The sequence below is a fragment of the Nansenia antarctica genome (assembly GCF_963989245.1).
Source record: "Nansenia antarctica genome assembly, chromosome: 16".
Lineage (NCBI taxonomy): Eukaryota > Metazoa > Chordata > Actinopteri > Argentiniformes > Microstomatidae > Nansenia > Nansenia antarctica.
Window position 1 is genome coordinate 4413315 of NC_137686.1, and position 20553 is coordinate 4433867.

The 20553-nt window shown below is 39.7% G+C and overlaps 1 protein-coding gene across 2 annotated transcripts in view; it reads right to left on the reverse strand.

Moving 5' to 3' along the window:
• Positions 1 to 611: 611 nt before the first annotated feature.
• Positions 612 to 20553, reverse strand: part of LOC308171366 (corticotropin-releasing factor receptor 2) — a gene marked incomplete at its 5' end in the record, with an annotated part of 102983 nt that continues 83041 nt past the window's right edge. For both annotated transcript variants that reach the window (XM_080546204.1, XM_080546205.1), the window contains 10 exons: positions 612 to 824; positions 2936 to 2977; positions 9138 to 9273; positions 9590 to 9675; positions 9823 to 9895; positions 12028 to 12088; positions 15487 to 15640; positions 16133 to 16250; positions 16541 to 16647; positions 18137 to 18222. In XM_080546204.1, coding sequence (XP_080402330.1) covers positions 684 to 824; positions 2936 to 2977; positions 9138 to 9273; positions 9590 to 9675; positions 9823 to 9895; positions 12028 to 12088; positions 15487 to 15640; positions 16133 to 16250; positions 16541 to 16647; positions 18137 to 18222 — 1004 coding nt within the window. In that variant the 3' untranslated portion in view covers positions 612 to 683. The remainder of the gene's footprint in view (positions 825 to 2935; positions 2978 to 9137; positions 9274 to 9589; positions 9676 to 9822; positions 9896 to 12027; positions 12089 to 15486; positions 15641 to 16132; positions 16251 to 16540; positions 16648 to 18136; positions 18223 to 20553) is intronic.

Genomic DNA, 20553 nt, shown 5'->3' on the forward strand with positions numbered 1-20553 from the left:
ACGAACTCCGACCCCATTAGAAGAGAGCTTTGATTCGTGATCACTCATCCACATTAGACAAAGCCGTAGGGGGTGTATAGTGAAGTGAGAAAATGAGAGAACACTACATCATTGGCATTGCTGACTCCAAACATTTCAGTGCAGTTGGCAGGATCCAACCCTAATGAAAATGCAGCGGAACGCATTAGCGCAGATGAATGGCCCTTGGTGTGTCATTTGGATGGTGCAAATGGTACCTCTTCAAATAATTGTTTGTTCTAAGTTCTAAGTACCAGAAATAATGCAGAGTCTATTGATGCAACAGTGCTGCTTTTCAGAACGGGTCCTTCTATATTCAAACTTCTGGATTAATTGAAATACAACCTGATATATTTAAACATGATACAAACTACTAAACACTTTGTCAGTTTGAATGTGACTCTGAATGTTCGTTTAGAGAGGCCCTCTGTTCTTCCTTTAGAGAGGCCCTCTGTTCTTCCAATCAGAGACAACCACCCTGGCACTCCTGACGAGAGCCGCTTTATTATAATTCGTAACAAACCTGTGTATCGTCTCTTCTTCATACCGCGCTGTTTCTGTGTGCCGTAAATAACGTTAAACAAGTTAATGGTGGGTGCCTAGAGTCTCTTCCCTGTGAAAGGTTGCCACAGTGACTGGCCACTCCTACTGTAACGCCACCTGTCTCACAGGGCAGTGGTCTGTTTGATGCTGTGGAAACTGATCCTGGTTGGGGAGGTGGGGATGGACATGGCCCGGGTTACGCGCACTCGAAGGGTATGGTTGTCCTGCCAACGATGCCACCTTTTCCTGGCAGCAGAACGTACCTGAAACATGATGACATATTGAGGTGGTGTAAGTGTTTATTTGAAAAATATTTGACATGACACAATAATAACAAAACAAAACACTTCTAAACCTACTGGGTTTGGGAACTGGTCTGGGATGATGGGGGAAATGATGTTGGCAGCCAAAAATATTACCAGGCAGTGATGATCAAATTTATGAATTACATTTAAAGTATGAAAATATAACATATGATATTATAAATGGGAACATTTAGGCCACAGGCAAGGCATCAACTAAACTGAACTCAATTTAACTCGATTTAACTTACGACCTTCACATAGTAATCTTAATTCTGGTTGTAATCTTCAAATTAGATTTCAAAGTGTATTAGGCTTTTCATTGTGCAAACTGATTATGTGAAAGATTCTGACAATTAAGGCTCAAGTAAGATGTGCATATTTTATGTCCGAACATAAAGCGCAACACAGGTTTGGTGCACAAGGCTTGCACCATGTACATAAATCAGTTTTAGGATACACATATTGTAAAGTGGGGCTGCAAAAATCCTTAGATCTCAGGGTACATCAGAGGGGCAAAAACATGTAGAGTGGTGCAGGGACTTCTTCACACTGTGTTCACTTGTTAATGAAACAGTTATTTAGTCCTTATATTCACCATTTGAACTGAGTCACATCCCAAAAGGATATAAACCCCTCCAAAAAAGTTCGGAGACGTTATTTTGGTTGATTATTCCTCCCCTTTAATAATACCAATTGGTATTGTATTTTATATCGTTGGAAAGCCTGATTAGTCACCTTTACAACGAGGTACAACTAGTAAGGATCATGCATCCGTGGAATGAGCAACACAGCTAAACGTGTGGGTAGCGGCCCAAAAATATTTGCCAAAATCCCCTATATTCTTGTGGGTCTGACGAAACATCCGGCGGGAACAGCTTCTTCTTCTGTGATGTTAAATGGCAGCTTGCACCCGAAACGCAAACATGCATGGAGATTTTTAGATGCATCGGTGATTAAAATCACTGGGGTTCTAGGGTCAAAAATATATTACCGAGGTCCTCAGGTAATTTATATGCCATCCGGACAGGGCTATATATGTCAATGTGTTGTTGTAAGTCGCTTTGAAATCTGAAAATTAAAGCTTTACTGATTAACCAGATCTTATCCACCTCATTTTTCTGGTTTTCTGCTCGAAATGACATGCCCACAGTGAATATAGAATATCTCCACAATCACAAGGGCCTTCATAATGATATTGTTATCAAATGAAAGCTAACACCTGTGGGGTGGCTGTAGAAGTGTCAGAATCAAAATCTATGTTACTGTGTCAGAGCAAATAGAGCTAGAACATTATAAAATATCTCAAATTCAGTCTCCGCCTAAAAAAACAACAGCTTTTACAGTGAATATCACCTTGGAAACCTGATAACGAAGCCCAAATCATCTAGGAATCAGTACTCCAGGGTCTTATTAGTACTTGTGCCAAAGTCGATGCTAGCAATGTGAGCAAATGCAACTTTGTACCTGTTTTAGTACAGGTATGTTTAGGCGGACACCTATATGTTTAGGCCATTTGGAGATATTTTGGCACCATCTTTGGGGGGGGGGGGGATTTTTTTTGGGGTTGGCCGACCAATGGTATGGAAATTCGGCGTTGAAACCGGACATGACACATTCTCCAGTTGGAGAAAACTGGATGTGACTTAGGCCGTGTTTACCGTCTCGGGAAAAAAATGGTGGCATCGTATAGCATGCAAAGTTGTGAAAAAAATGTGATATCGATGAAGAGAATTGATCGAGGTAAACTCTTTATATCACTTCGGATCCACATGGGGGTCCGTTGGCTCCTATGAGGTTTTTAAAGAAGCATCCAATATATCGTTGTGCAGGCTAATCACTCTCCAGGAAACTGCTAAAATGATGTGTGTCAGTCCTCCAGTCAAAACAGATTTTTCCTAAAGTACTCCAAGATGTTTTTCCAGGTCGATATGAAAGAGAACATGATATTCTCCCCAATAAATACCCTGCTGGATAGTTGGTCGAGCTGAAGTAAGTGTCTCTTAGACATATTAATTAACCAAACTGATAAACAAAGATATGCATGAAAAGATCCATCGTTGTTGACTCACCTCTCCATTAAGAAAGCAGTAAAACACTGACACAAAGAACCCCTGGAAAACAAGATGGATAACTGTTAGTATGGAACTTCCTATGTGGAGGGACCAGCTGTTATACAGCTGCTATATTACTATCAAGTCCCTCAAGTTATCAGTACTGAAGTGCTAAATAGACTGTTGAGAAGAACCTTATTTTTTCATTGTAATAAGGGTGAAAAAGTATTAAAAGGCAATGATGAAAAAAACGTTTTATAAAATTATGAAGTTTCAGTAGAAGCGGATGTGCTTGCTTAGCTGGCTAAAAGTACTCAAATTATTGGTAGTGGAGGTAGGCGGTGGGCCGAAGCTGTCTATCTGCTTTCGTTTGTGAAATGATCGATCTACAACTACGGACTAGTTGATTTTTTCATATAAGCTAAATAGTTTTTTTTGGAACATGTTTCCGTCTGTTGGCAGCCGATTTTCGATCGACGTTTTATGAAAAGTAAACTTACGATCCATAAGTTAATAAGGAGAATGATTGGGGCTACTATGCCGCTAACCAATCAAAACCTGTTAAAGCGTCACCTGACTTGATGTCTGCCAATGATATTCCTTCAAAATACGTAAACAAGGAAGTAAACAACGTATTATCTGGAAAGACGAGAAGACTGAGTTGTTTCGGATAACTTTACTGTCAAGTAATGTTTCAGGTAAGATTTGCATGTCATACTAATTCATATCACATATTAATGAACACGTCCATGTCATGTTGTGTCAATACAAACATGTTCTAATATGCTATTTTAGTGAAAAATCCGACCTAACCTCACCCGCGATTGTGAAGCTAATTAATTAACAAGCTAGTTATCTAACTTTAAAGGGTACAACAGCTAATTTACCTATGTCAACTATGTCTATTCTCAATAATTTCAGTAATAATTGTGCCAAATTGGGACCAGTAACATTAACTTGTGTGTGAGTATGTTATATGTGTGTGCAAGCATGTTTTTGATTGTCAATCGTCTCACTTTTACGAGGTGAGCTGGTAAGACAAAACCCAGATTAAGTGTATCTTCACTTGCCTTGCCTATAATTGACGAGACTAGACAAAGATTCAAGTGTTAGAGAACATTTATAACACTAGTGTGTTTTCGCAGTGCAAACACAGACACATGTCTGTACATGGTAGGTTGTTAGATTTGCATGTGCATCTCCCTTTCACACATTTTGTTTTTTTGCAGGAGCAGTATACAAGCTCTAAAACTGCGACTGGGGCTGGGGGAAGTGACATCCAGTCAATCTCAAAGAAATCTCCCTCTATCTTCCAGCCATGGCTCATTGGCGGAGGGATGTCTGGCTGGCTCTCAAGGGACCTCCTGTATATGGCTGCCTGGTAGTTTGCCCGCTGAGTATGTTTGTGCAAGGCATCCTTATTTGGTGGTAGACTTCGGTCATTGCACTTCCCACTCTTAAACATTTGACACCTAGCTAAATTTACATCCCTACAGCCTTTGTGGTCGTAGAGGTCGCATGTAAATGCCTCAATTTCCTCATAAAGCTCTGTTGGCAGTTGAAAAGCTGTTCCCAACTTTTGGAAAGTAGCACAATGCTCTTTGTTGGACAGGAGTGTTTTTACGGCCTTCACTTTTCCATTGCCGTGCAGTGCACTCACTGTATCACAGCCGGTGAAACAGTGAAATCCAATTAGCGCATCAGAGACTTCATCTCCAAGATGGCTGTGTATTCTCTGTACGTGTATGGTGCGTTTGTTTGTCCCTTTCCCTGTGTGGAAGTACAGGTTTGCTCCTATTTCCTTACAGAAAGCGATAGCCACATCTGTGTCAGGACTGCTGATCACAACATGTGAGCTATACTGTGAGGCATGTGCACAGTGAAGCAACAGCCGGGTGTCTGCCTCCTCCTGTATTGAGAACAGTGTGAGCAGTGGTAAAACCTCAAGTTCTGTGCCACTGCTGTTGACTCTGATCACATGACACTCAGACCCATGTCCAACAATCAAAGTGATGTCTTGAATTTGGTCTTTCCTGGACTTGGACCATGTCTCAAAAAGAAACTGTTGTAGGTTTTCTTTGTTTTGGCCACAAGCCAAGAACTTGGACCAAAGTCTTCTGGTCAGCTGAATATATTGTTGTCAACTGACATCCTTTTGTTGCTCGTCGACCTCGTTCTGTGTTCTTTATACTCAGTGTTTTGTAGGTGTCAGGGACAAAATGCACCACTTTAGATTTACTCACTTTGGCTGCATTGATCAGGTACATTAGTGCACTGTTGGCAAATCTTCCAAATGTATCTTGGGGTTTCATAGCCTGTACTAGTGCCATTGCATCCCACACCCAGGTTGAGCGATCAGGGATTTCAACTGTGGCTGGTGGATTTACTGATCCTTCTAGAAAGTGCATTAATTTGGCTTTGTCAGTTTTCACAAGAGAGCCATCTATGTTCGCAATTGCTGCAGGAAAGGGTCCCAGACTATAGACCAGCATTTCCCCAATGTCTATCTTCCTCACTGTTCCCACAACAATAGTAAAAGTAGTAATGCTTCCAAAGTTATAGCCTAGTTTATTTAAAACTCTCCTAATCTGTTTACCCAGGTAATATAACCCCAGATGCTCAGCCCTGGACTGCACTGCACATCTTCTGGACCTGACCTGGCAGGGCTGACCCTGACCCATTGATGCCTTGTTCATATCTTGTTCATGTCATATCTTAGCTTGTTTATATCATATTGTTAATAATGTTCATGTCATATCTTAGCTTGTTTATATCATCTTGTTCTTATAAATAACTTATATTGCTATAAAAAAACCTGCAGCCTCCTGTACTGATTTTTCCCTTCTCTTGTGGGCTCTTTCAATGTTTCGTATGTTGGCATAGGCCTACTGCATATACATTAGGGATGCAACCTCAGCAAATATGTTCAAGTCAAGACTAAAAATGCATCTTTTTAATATTGCCTTTAAATTACTAAATAATTAAATTAAGATTATAAAAACCCATGCTTTTAATATTGCATTTAAGTTACAAAATAATTAAATTAAGATTATATAATGATTAAAGCACTTTGAGCGGCAACGTTTGCAGGAAAAGCGCTATACAAATAAAGTTATTATTATTATTATATAGCATTGTCTTACAGCCCTTTCTGCAATTTGGCTTTCTGCAGTGTGAAGATTCACCCACTGTAGAGAAGAACAATGTACAAATTTGGTCCATTTTGCATCTGAAAATGCTATAATATTGTCCGTTCGGTTTGTTAAATGCATACAACACTCCATAATTCATCACATCTCTTTATTTCCCCGCGGTTGCTAGGGTTAACATCCAGTCAGTTGCTAGGGTTAACAGCCAGTGTTTACATTTCGGGGTCCTAATGAAGCCGTACTCGAATTCTGATTGGTTTATCAACTAGAGCGACCAGCGATGTCCCTGAGCAGACAGACGATTAAAAAATAAGTTTGTGAAAATCTCCGACATAAATACAGCTGCCAACAAATTGTTATAGACTTAAGAGAATTACTTAATATCGTATGTAAGAGATCGTTTACTCCGTAGATGGAAAAAGATAAACTTCGCGATAAACGCGTTCGGCCCACCACCTAAGGAGTTTAGTGAGCTAGTTCTATCTTGACATATCTTCAAATAAGATAAATAATATTTTGGTGACCATTGAAACCGATGTTGAGTTGTGCAATATGAACAGTATCAACAATAGTTCTTAAGTAAGAAGTTAAGTAATGAGGTTTTGTGAACATCATGACGTTGTTTTGGTGTTCCTAGCTTCATCAGTGTAAGAGCAGTGGGGTTCTAAGACTAACAAAGAGACCAGGGAACCTTCAGTGGAGTAAGAGCGTATAGAGTCTTCAATCTACTATAAGTAACTAGTAAGTAACCTTAAGTTATACATAACTAATCAAACAGTACATTTCTATACTTAAGTTGTTGAAGAAAGTGATAAGGATAATCAGTAAAAAGGTATGATACATTTGACCACACATAAAATAAATGTTTGACTGAGTTGAGCGAAACCATCTACTGCTAGCCTAGTAAGTGATTTGAATCTTGCTTAAATTGTCTGTGTCGTTGGCTAGTTGTGTCTGCTGGTAGAATCAGTTGTTAGAGTTTCTGGCTGTTAAAAGCCGTCACGATTGAAGCTAATAGCCGTCTAATCGTCGTGGGCGTTTTAAATCTGGATAGTCATTTAAGCAGCGTTGACCTGTGACGTTGCCTAATACTGAGTGGTGACACCTGTCTGGTCGTCTGATCGTTAGATGGGACAGGCTGCAAGCCTGCTAGTCATCTGCAATTACAGAATCTCCATTTCTATCCGGACGGTCAAAGAGCGACAGCCTCCTGCACAAAGACAAAGGAGTCTATCTGTGGTCCATTTCCTGAGAGGAAATCTTTATTCTATTTGATTATTTTCTCACTACTCTGAGTGCATTGATCGCTACCTACATCTTGTATTGCCCATTAACCCTCTCTCTCTCTCTCTACCAGCAAATATCACAATGTGCTTTCTCCCCATTCCTGTTATTTCATCCTTCGGGAGGACACACCAACGCAACCCCTCTGATGGATAGATGATTCACTTACTTAATGACTTACTTTATTAATTAAAAGAAGGTTTATTCATTCAAGGCAACACTGTTGGAGGTGCTCTGTCTACATCAAGGCTGCGGGTGTTGAAGCTGCTCTGATTGACCTGAGAAGTTCAGGTGGTCAGGTATAACCTGGAATTAGAGCTGGTCAGGTATAACCTGGTATTAGAGCTGGTCAGGTTGTATCTCCCACCCAGGTCCCCATGTCTCTAATTATTGTATGATCCTTTTCTTTTATTTTCTTTCTTCTTTTAGGACTCAGCACTCTGCTAACACCTACATGTTATTTATATCCAGCCCTCACTTATGGGTCTATTCATGTAGGCTACACATAATTTTTAGCCTTTGGATATCTTATAACACCGACTGTTTTGTATTTATGATGCATGTGTAATCTCACGTAGGTGTGTCCTCACAGGTGTTTCCGATTCAATCTAGCCTATACCTATTTATATTCTATTTAATGGCTGACATGCACCAGTTTGTTTGTAAGACTTAAAAAAAGGCTACGGCCGAAACTGTTGTCAATAAATATACACTTTTTTCATCTGGAACGAGTGTGCGGCTTCTACTTTATCCTTTAGTATTCTGCTCCGTCGCCAGCACCTCGCCCAAGTTTTCTGCGGAGTGCGTTCTCTTCTTTTTCCAATTCTTCCAGGTATAACACCACACAAACACTTTCCTCTGGAGGGGCTCTTTAAATGGTAAATGGACGGACTTATATAGCGCCTTATTCCAAAGGGCTTTACAATGGCCTCTCATTCACCCATTCACACAACAATGGGAGCAATGTGGGGTTCAGTGTCTTGGCCAAGGACACTTCAACATGTGGCCAGTCGGGGCTCGAACCACCAATCTGCCAACCTTGCACTCTTTAGACGCCGACTCTACCCCCTGCGCCACAGCCGCCCCGTGTGTTAAATGAATAACAATAATGTGTTGCTTCACAAGCACACTAACAAAATAGCAATGAGGGAAGTACCACCATTATAGGAATTGCCTTTCTTACAGGAATGTGTACTGACCCCATATCTGCTACACGTCTTCACTAGCTATAATTAAAACATACTGTACCTTTTCTCCACCCACTCAACCTCAATGGCAGATGACCAGAGACAGAGAGAACACCCACTGAGTGGAATGACACCCACGTCCTCTGCATCTCCTGACAGCTCTGAACACTTTACAGTAAAGCAGCCATGGCTAGCTTTACTAAGCCTTTAGTAATCATTCCTCCAGTGGTTAGTGATGGCACTGGTTAGCATGTGTGGTAGTGGTGGTCTAGTGGATAGTGAGATGAACTTGTGATCGGAAGGTTGTGAGTTCAAATCCCGCCTGAAACCACACCACTACTAGTGTGCCATTGAGTAAGGCACTTAGCCCTCAATTACTCCATGTCCCTGTAATTCGTAATTGTAAATCGCTTTGGATTACAAGTGTCTGCTAAATGGCAAAATTAAACCTAAAAGGTCCAATTAAGACTGGAGTAAAGCTCTAAAGGAGGGATGGCACAAGATATATCAAGACAGGGTCTTGTCTTACTAGGTAGAGAGAGAGAGAGAGAGAGAGAGAGAGAGAGAGAGAGAGAGAGAGAGTGCTCTGAAAGATCTTACCTGAAACGACTGTAGAAAGGAATTGAAATAAATAAAAACAATTTGAGAGATGTCGTCTTCCCCGGGATTCACAAAAAAGAGCATGTAGGTGATACCCAGAAGAGGCAGGAGCACGAGAGTAGCCTTCACCGCTTTTCTGTGAAAAGGTTAAAAAAAAAAAACGGAAACAAAACGAGGTCAACTAAAGAAGTCAATTTCACTACTTGATTTCAATTACTCTGCTCTAACCTCTGGGTTTCTTCATGGCTAAATTTAGCTATCCTTCAGAATCTGCTCCATTAAAGCTCAATGGTTCAATGTTAACACATGCATTTCTCCAGGGCTCTTAAATTCAGAGAATCAATTTGTACTTATTATTTACTTATTATTTATTTATTAATATTATTACATTACCAAGGTCAAGAAATCATGTAACATTCTCAGTAACAAATAAACGCATGGGGGCAGCTCACCTGTACTGTATTGTTTCTGACGTGGTTGAGGCTCTCAACTTTGTCATGAGAATTCTTACTATGTTGAAGAGGAAAACGAAATTGATCTAGCAAGAGAGGACAGATGAGAAACATGCAGTATGAATTATGACAGGAAGTATATTCACCTGTATCATTACCTATATACGTAGTGGATGTTTTAATAATACAAAATAAAACAAGTTAAACGTGAGTAAAGATGTCGTATTACTCACCAAAAGGACAAGAATGACTGGCCCTTGGTAAATGTAGTCAATATACTTTCCAGGTTCTTTCCCAAACCAGCATCTGTTGACAAACTTTGAATGAATAGCTTTGCTTTCGAAGTGTAGAATATGAACCATAAACATATCATCTATGCATTCAAATGAATGATGTTGGATTCATATCAAGACTTATCAAGGAAGAAGTCGTTACAATGATATGGTTCTGTATTATTTATGATAGCCTGAACAATTTAGGCTGTGACCCACTGACCCACTGACCCACTGACACTGGGTATATGTTCTGGTAATGCTCTGTCAGGCCTGTGCTGTAGCCATCTTACATTGGTGTTTGTTTTGAGGTATTTTTACCTTAAGTTCCCTCTTCAGCAAATGTTCAATTGGATTTAAATCTAGAGATTGAATTGGCCAGTCTTAGCATGTGGGTGATCGCCTGCAGAGGTGAGACCAACCAACCGGTTTTTCATTTATCAATGATATATATATAGACTGATATATAGACTGAACCAAAATATAAACGCAACACTTTTGTTTTTGCTCCAATTTTTCACAAGTTGAAATCAAAGACCTAAGACTTCTTCTACGTACACAAAAGGCCTATTTCTCTCAAATGTGTTTAAATCTCTGTTAGTGAGCTCTTCTCCTTTGCCAAGATAATCCATCCACCTGACAGGTGTGGCATATCCAGATGCTGATTAGACAGCATGATTATTGCACAGATGTGCCTTACGCTGGTCACAATAAAAGGCCACTCTAAAATGTGCAGTTTTATCACACAGCACAATGCCAAAGATGTCGCAAGTTTTTAGGGAGCGTGAATTGGCATGCTGACTCCAGGAATGCCCACCAGAGCTGTTGCCGGTGAATTGAATGTTCATTTCTCTACCATAAGCCGTCTCCAAAGGCGTTTCCAATTCCAATTCCAATTCTCTGAAACGCCTTTGGAGAGAATTATGGTAGAGAAATGAACATTCAATTCACGGGCAACAGCTCTGGTGGACATTCCTGCCAATTGCACGTTCTCTCAAGACTTCCCTCACACTCACCGGCCACGTCATTAGGTACACCTTTTCAACTGCTTGTTAACGCAAATATCTAATCAGTCAATCATGTGGCAGAAATTCAATGCATACATGGTCAAAACGATCTGCTGAAGTTCAAATCAGGAATCAAAATGGGAAAGAAAGGTGAAAGGTGACAGAAAGTGCTGATCTACTGGGATTTTTCCCCGCACAACCATCTCTAGGGTTAACAGAGAATGGTCAGAAAAAAAAGGAAAATATGGAGTGAGCGGCAGACACAGTTCTCTGGGCGGAAATGCCATGTTGATGGCAGAGGGCAGAGGTCAGAGGAGAATGGCCAGACTGGTTGGAGCTGATAGAATGTCAACAGTAACTCAACTAACCACTCGTTATAACCAAGGTATACAGAAGAGCATCTCTGAATGACTCATCGAAATGCCCCAACTAATTTTTTTTGTTCTTGATCTTCAAAGGGCAAGTTCCATATCTAAGATTCTTTGAAATAATGACACTTGAAGATGTTAATGCTTTGAAGTTTGCCACCTCCTTTCATATTTTATTGCATTGTAAATAGTTGTGACTTCTGACATCACAAATTACAACAGTTGCACATTGTTCAATCATGATAAGGCACTGGTGAAGTGTGAATGCCTCGACTGTAAACAAAGTTGTGTGCACAGCCATGTAGATAGTAGAGTTCGACAGCTAGCTAAGCTAATAGCTAGCAACAGTTAGCATAAACGTCATATCTCAGCTGCTACGATGCTATGTTTACTCTATGCGTCACTACAATTTTAGTGAGTAGAGTAAATGATCTGCAATAGGATGTTGCTAGTACTGGCTAGCCAGCTGTAAACTAATTGGCTAGATGGGCTGTCAATCAAACACCAAAGTCTGAGCAGAGGAAAATCAACAAATGAAATAAAGCTGTTTAATAGTTTAATTTGAAAGGGAACTTCGAACATTAGTTTGTGCTCAAATTAATTCTAGGCTTATCTATGACACATTCACAGACTGTTGAATGAAACAGACGTGTCTGCCAATACTGAGGGTCCACAGTGAAAAAACTAATACAACAAATACAATTAAATAAAGATATCACAAAACCCTTTTTTTTTTGTTTGTAACAAACTGAGATGGCACTATTCATGTTTTACTTGAACTGCAAACTTACTGTTCATTTTCATTGTAAAGCTTCCCAATGGCCCAAGCAACAATGATAGGACAAGGAATACCTGGGAGAGAGGGAAAACAATGATTCAATTATATAGTTGCCGTTCAGCATCACATCTTAGCTATGAGAAAGATGAAAGCCTCTGTCAAAAGCGCGGAAAGACATACTGTAACTTTGAACGATAGAATGTTTAGTAAAAGTGATCGTTATCTTTTTTAGGGGCATGCTCTCAATTACAAGCGGGCCGCTGCATTTGTAAGCTATTTCAGAGGAAATTAAAGAAGTCCGTCGTGACATTTTGAATCCAGATCTACTTTCATCTGAGTTATCTTCTGGTCCCCAGGGTTTGGCCGATTAAAAAGTGTTCTACTTCCTACAATACCTAATGGGTGGTAATTAGTGATCTGGAAGGACTAATCTGAGAAAGGGCATTACATAACTGGACTGGACTGAATCTACTCAAGAGATTCAAACACAGACTGACAGACATGCCAACAGATGACATCCTTAACCCCTTTACAGTTTTGCTTTTCGAACTAAAGTGATAGTTCACCCAAATGATAAAATAACATGCAGCATTTAGTTCCTTACCCTGAAGTGAGTCTCTGGACAGGGACAGAGTTCAATCCACAGTTTGACTCTATTTATCTGGGCAGTGTCATTAACCGCCAAATATGTGATTTTGTAATTTGGGTGAACTATTCCTATACATTCAAACAGCTCAACAGGTGAACTATTCCTATACAGTCAAACAGCTCAACAGGTGAACTATTCCTATACATTCAAACAGCTCAACAGAGTAGGAGTAGTTTCCATCATTCTAAACATGCAAATTGAAGAAGAGGATATGTCAACATGCTTGATTTGCTCTTGTTCACTCACACTAATTGTTTAGAGTGGGCGGTAGTTAATGAGCTCCATGAAACAGTTTCTAGCATAAAAAAAAGCGGAACAGATCTATGTTGAGCACAAGCACTGAAGGAATGACTGTCCATGACTTATCATGGGAAGGAGTGAAAAGGGACATCACGGTTCAATTGATCTGCAGATAGGATTTCCACTTCAAAGCTGAAACTTTCAAATATATTCTACTAATCTTGATCAACATGGAACTGTGACCGACTGGGTAAATTACTACAGTATATATGGCGTTTAGGTGCTCCAGGACATTAGATTAGATTCAACTTTATTGTCATTGCAGAATACCAGTACCAGACGAACGAAACACAGTTTAACCTCAAACCAGAAGTGCAAATAGTGATATAGTGCAAACTATGATATTGTAGACAAAATAGGATATTTACAGTTATGAAGTGATGTACTAACAAGTACAGTAGGTAGTAAGTATATACAAGAGATGGAAAACAGTAAGCTGTGTATAGTTATGGTAGATATGTACAGTATGGTGTTTACAGTTAGAGACTAATAACACATTAGGTAGTATCTGCAAACATATGGTATGTGCAAAGAGCAGTAGTTCAAAGGGTACATTGAGTGTCCACAGTGACCGGGTGTGGGGGGGGATACATAGATACTGGGAGTCAGTGTACCTCATGTTGGGGGGGGGATTGTTCATCAGAGTGGTAGCTGTGTGTACTTCTTCAGTCTCTTGGATGATAGGGGATCAAAACAGACTGTGGCTGTGGTGTTAGGTGTCCTTAATGATGCCAACACCAGCCTCCACCGACTCCAATCCTGGAGGGTCTTGATGGTAGGGAGTTTGGTGCCGATGGTCTGCTGGGCACTTTTCACCATCCAATTCAGGGCCTTCCGGTCAGACACAGTGCATTTGCAATACCACAACTGTGATGCAGTTGGTTAGGATGCTCTCCATGGTGCCTTGGTAGAAGTTGTCCAGTTGGTTAGGATGCTCTCCATGGTGCCTTGGTAGAAGTTGTCCAGGTTCCTGGGACACCGCTGGGCTTCTTCAGTCTCCTCAGGAAGTATAGGCGCTGCTGCTTCTTTTTGACCAGGGAAGAAGAGGAGTTGAGGGTCCAAGAGAGGTCCTCGGAGAGGTCCAGCGCCAGCAGCTTTGCCTACATCCAGTAGAGCCGTAGACATCGGTGGTGGAGAGCGCGAGGGGCTGGCGGTCGGCTTTGAGGGCCGGTTCTTTGATGTCCCGGTCGAAGCGAGTGTAGAAGTGGTTGAGCTTGTCGGGTAGGGAGGCAGTATGCATAATGTATATGCATATTTGAAACATAAGACACGTCTGTGCCAAAACATAGCAGACATAATAACTGCTGAGGAATACTACTAGATACTTTGTCTTGTGTAGAATATAATATTATTCAAATATGCATGAATACAAATAACATTCCATCCATCGGCTGCTATGAATTCATGTTAATTCCATTTTGAGGCCAAGGTTAGATTATTTGTAAGTCTAATAGATAAGTAAGTCCCTTAACCAAAGAGGTCTGTCCTATGAGTCACTTAAGCATGACCTATATACAGTTGTTTTGTTCTTCTTCACTACATTCTAGTACCACTTCATGTTACACAGAGAAAACTGCAAGACGGTTCAGTGAGGACTGAGCTAAAGGACTGTAGCTTTCTCCAGCAGGGCCTCAGCCTCTCTCATGTTGTGAGTCATCACCTGTCATAAGTCACTGTAGATGACGGATCACTTAACGGCACTTGACATGTACTTTCACTAACGCTTCAACTCAAGGTGAGCATGGATTATGTAGTGATGATGACTAGGCGCATCTGCAACACAGCCAATCACAGGACTGAGCTCATGTTTGTCTTACTTTTGTTTGTGATTGATGATCTTTTTTTGTATATTAAAACGCAGTATTAAATGTTGCAGGGCATTACATTGAGATAAAGAGAGATAAAAGACTGTTAAATGCTGCAGGGCATGGAGGATAAACCGTGGCGCAATGAAATACAATACACACATCGAAATGCTATACACACATCGAAATGCAATACGTGTGTCACACTAAATACAATGCAAAAATATGGAATATTTGTGCCAAAATCAAATCAATACAGCCGTATTGCATTTCGATACACATGTATTGCATTTTGATGTGTGTATTGCATTTAATTGTGGCACGATTCATCCTCCATAGAAGTGAAGCTCCCATGTAATAAACAAAATCCAACTGTAAAAGTAATTATACTGCTTCATTTGAGATGTTAATATAGCACTTCAATACCGAACTTCCCAATTCAATGTCCTGATTCATGCTTTTAAACGGGTGAAAAAAGAGCATTTGTACACAATCCAAACTACCAGGAGGTACCTGGTATCTACGTCAAAGCTACAGCAGAATGATATTGCAATAATAGCAGCATTACGATTTTAGAACATAATAAACATTATCTATGATTTCATGCTTAATATTAAGCTACTGACTACTGTTGAAAATGTTTCATGATTAGTCGTCATAGTCTGGAAGAGTACATTGCTTCTTGCTAACGAAGACATTGAAATAAACATGCACTTACACCATCCAATGAAAAGGAAGACCCATTTTCGGAGCTTGTCTGTTGAATAAGTCATGACAATGGCTGTGTGAAGGTAGCATCCTTCAACAAACATCCAGAAAAAATTGGTCACCACAAAATAGTTATATATTGTCGTAATAAAACGACACCAAGGCTGTAAACAGATAGAGAAAACCTAAAGTTAGCTAATAGCACAACAAAAAGCTTCACAGTTTCTTTTATTTTATTTTTTAAAGAATGAAAATGTAAAAAAGAAAATTGCTCAGTATGAGCAACATGCATTTATTAACAAAAAATATTGTTTTTATAGTGTTCACTTGAGATGCACCTTGTGGAACATTTTGATAAATGTAATCATATACTCTTTAACAATAATTATGGAACCAATGATGAGCCGATGGTTTGCAAATATTACAACAGGTTAACAAGTATATCAGTTATAGTTATACAAGTTAAAACATAATATGTCGTAATATATGTAATATGTATATGCAGTATATGTAATATTATTAGTTTGCATGGAAGTGGTCCTCCAGCATATGGGCCAGGAGTGACTGTAACCAAAACAAAGGCTTTCATAACTCCGCCACAAGCTAATGTCAGCATCAACATGTCCATGAAACACAGGATCTGGAACTCATCTTACCTCATTGCTCTCATGTATATTGTGGTCAATCAACTGAAGCAGAAACCACATAATATTCCTTAAAATGAAGGTGGTGATCAGGTTCCAGTGGATAATGTTTCGAAGGCATCTTATGCTCCTAGAGATAGTTTTGAAGAAGAACAAACACAATTGAGATATTATTCAGAATATCATAAGTCTACAATGTCCAAAGGCATTTTCTAGCTCTAGCTGTTACTGTAGTAACATTATCAAACATGCGATTGAGAAATTAAATGGGATTGGGTATTGAGATATCTGGTTCATGCGTGTGTGTTGGAGTGTTCTCTTCGTTTGACATAAACAAATGAATGATAAGGAGGGCAATTCTGTGATTTTGCATGAATTCCACTTATTCTAGATTCACAAGGGAACTATTTATGTACTTGCCTTAAGCACAAGAAGAGAATGAAGGCCACCACCAGAGCTCCCACTGAGATGCAGTGACCCAGGTAGTTGATGATCAGGGCAATCTTATAGTGCATTGGATATTTTCTCTGCAGAGACAATAATTATCAGAAGAATGATTTCAATCTTCTCACTCAGATTCACACACAGATTATTATTTAAAAAATAAATAATCACGGTGTACAATTCACCGTAATCTGCCTGAAGATCATTAAAGTTGTCAGCAATAGATGACATTTAAATGTCATGGAATAATTTCACTATGAATTCCATAATTTAGCTGACTGGCAAATGATCAAATAGTCTGAAGCAAGGATTTAACTTGTTTCCCTCTTCTTAACAGACATTTTTTAAAATGAACTTGACATACCGTAGTAGAGCAGGATAACACTGTCATTGTTGCATTGTACACTTTGATACGGGGAGTCTTGGTGTAGCAGCTATGAATAGTGCATGTGACACAAATACTCCTCACCAGAGCGATGAGGCTATGAGGTGAGGTAATTAGGCCAAAACTAAATACATACTGTACAGGTCTATAAAGTATTATACAGTGTAAAAACTGTGTCAACATTTATACCATGACATTTCTGGACATGTATAACCTAAATAGAAAGCATTTGGAAAGTGAATGTTTTTATGAAGAGAAGAGTAACTCCTAACAATTCCCATGGAAATGTAAAGCAGCTACACATGAAATCTGGCTCCCCTATGACCACATGTCGAAACTGCAATTATAATGAGTTGTTTGTTTACACTAGCCATTGGTACTATTGTAGCTAGCTTCCAGCACAACATCTGCTATCCAGACCAGGGAGATAAGATCCCGACATGGGGACAGGTAATAATTCATATTTGCAACATAGTTTGGATTTGCCTGCTTTCTGTAACGAGCTACAAATTGACAACAGAGTGGCTGCACTGGCCAGGAGAAATCAATATGCTAATACACATAGCCAATCGAAACATTTGGTGGGAAGCTATTAAAACGCTATCACTCCACAATCGCTGCAGACTTTTAATGATATGCTGTATACAGTGACAAGGTCATGTTTAACTCTTAGGAATTCCAGGATTTGTGCAGCAACCCTAATCAAAGGTCTCATTTGAATTTGTGTTATACTGGAGCTATGCATGTCATGGTCAAGCAGGTGACGACAGCCTTGGATAGAGTATGTAGCTGTGGTCTCTAGTCAAGCAGGTGACAGCCTTGGATAGAGTATGTAGCTGTGGTCTCTAGTCAAGCAGGTGACAGCCTTGGATAGAGTATGTAGCTGTGGTCTCTAGTCAAGCAGGTGACAGCCTTGGATAGAGTATGTAGCTGTGGTCTCTAGTCAAGCAGGTGACAGCCTTGGATAGAGTATGTAGCTGTGGTCTCTAGCAGGTTACTTAGGAAGCATGACAAGGTAGACTGGTGTCCCCAGACATGTTTGTGCTATAAGCCAACTCCTATACTATAGTCACACCCAACATTTCATAATAACAACAATGTGACTTTTCTAATGAAACAAACAGATCTGGGCCAGCCAGGCCATGGAATAGGAGGACAGGCCATACCATCTGAATGGCCATACCAACCTTCTCCTCCAAGATGGGTTCACAACTTGAGTAATTGCTCTTCAGAGCCCATGTTCCATTATCCATGCATTCTCTGTATGCATTCCCTGCAAAATAAAGAGTTAAAACATGTGTTAAGTTCATATTAGTACAATGGGCTATAATATAGCTTACAAAGAGGTATTCATTATGGTTGCTCCATTATGCCAACAATCGAAAGCATGAACCTGCTACACCTTGCCATACTGTATGTTGTGACTTTCTCTCGTTGTGCATTATTGGATGGCTGAACCTGAGCTCAAACCAGACATGATTTGGGTGTCAGCATAATTTGACTAAGACGAACACTAACAATATTTCTATAATACTGTAGCTAGTGCTGCTGTTCATTTTGTTGAAAAGTGGGATTGTTTGGGTTTTATAAGTATAGAGAAAAGAGGTTGTCACGGCAACACAAGCAGCTTCTCTGGGAGTCAGTACACATTTACACTTGTTCATTCGCCCTTCATTTCAAGGTTTAGCAGTTTAACATGTTTCCATCACTTTGGAAACTTAAAGAAATCATGTCCTTCATGGAGGGGATTTGGAAAGCCTGTTATTCCTTCAGTTACAGTATTTGCATATCTATTAAAACCTCTTCGCAATCAACTTTGAACAGATTTTTTCTTAATTTTGCATTCCCCCATTTCATGGTCCCACTTATCTCTTCCTGGAGTAGCTACCACATTTTTAGAATCCTCTTAATTTCGGTATTTCATTATGGCAAATATTTAAAAAATAGAATTTAAGAGAATTTCAATAGACCAGTCCATTTCAAAGCTTCCTAAAGTAGTGGTTCTGTGTTTGGAAATGTTGAACACTGAGCCTTTTGTTTTACATTGAATGTAACAATATTGTCATTGATGACTATGGCAATTGAACTGACAATATAACTGATTATATGTCACACTTTATTGTTGCCTAATGTTAAGCGGAGAGACAGCTTGAGCCTAGTAGAACAACGTCCATTATGTTTGATGGAACATAGATGAATTGGCCACCTCAAATTTGGAAAGGTACTAATTAGTGCTATTAACTTTCCAGGACAGCTGGCCTGCTGTGAAATGTAGTTGTAGTGTGTGTGTGTGTGCGTGTGCGTGTGTGTGTGTGTGCGTGTGTGTGTGTGTGTGTGTGTGTGTGTGTGTGTGTGTGTGTGTGTGAACGTGGGAGCACGGACCTAGAATGTATTTTAGAATACAGCTTGTCATAATACTATGTTATACAGTATATTATATGATATCACACCTTCACTTTCATTGGCTATTACTTAAAGTGTGTACAATTTTAATTGCGTTGTAAAATCATTCAAATTGCACTGTATAACTATGAAGTCACATGCAAATAAATGGCAAACAATCAAAATCTGCAACTTTATTATTATTTATGATTATTTATTATTGCATCAAGTTTGTTAGTGTAACCCTGGCGTAATGTTGAAGGATTATGCTAGATGGCCAGATCTGATAACATTTACACATCTTCACATCTGCCACTCTTGTCCTGTTTCTTATCACCTTGATCCTAATATCTTTACCAATTGTATTTGGTATGCATATACAACTTTTAAATTCTCAATACAAATTACATCAATTGATAAATCAATCATTTGCCGGTTCAAATGCCATACTCATCAATGTCAATATGTATACTGTATTAGGGGTGTAACGGATCACGGAAATTCCGTGATCCGTTCGGATCGCCCTCCACGGTTCGGAACGCGTGTGTACCGCGGATCAATTGCAAATTTTTTTTTTTTTTTTTTGGAACAGTTCAGATAACAAGACAAGGACATAAGACAGTGGCAACAATACAATAGACAAACAATGGTAGGGGTATTTACAAGGTGATTAAAACATTGAGAAGTCTAACCAAAGCAGGTACAGCGAGCGGTGACCACATCCTTTAATCTACGCTTGAAGATACTTATGGAAATAAGGGCCTCTAATTTAAAAGCAGTCTGTAGGTCATTCCAAGACCAAGGGCCATAATAAGACAAGCTTGCCCTTCCAACATTGTTCATGATAAGTGGCACCTTGTATTGTAGCCATCTACGAGACCTGAGACCCGAGCCACTCGGTATAGGGATGAACTTCAGGCCCAGATAATTCGGTAAGAAGCCAGAGATGATTTTAAACACAAGAGTGTACCAGTGTTGGAGCCTTCTGACAGAAAGAGATGGCCATCCAACCAGACTATACAGTGTACAGTGATGGGTCCTGAAGGCACTATTGGTGATGTATCTTAGAACCGAATGATACAGGGGGTCTAGCTTGGATAAAGTGGACAGAGAAGCAAACCTATATACTGTATCACTGTTAACAAGTAATAATATTACTTAATATCTCTTGTAAATCACAATGTAGAGTTGCCATGAAAAGATAGACGCGACAGTTGCGGGC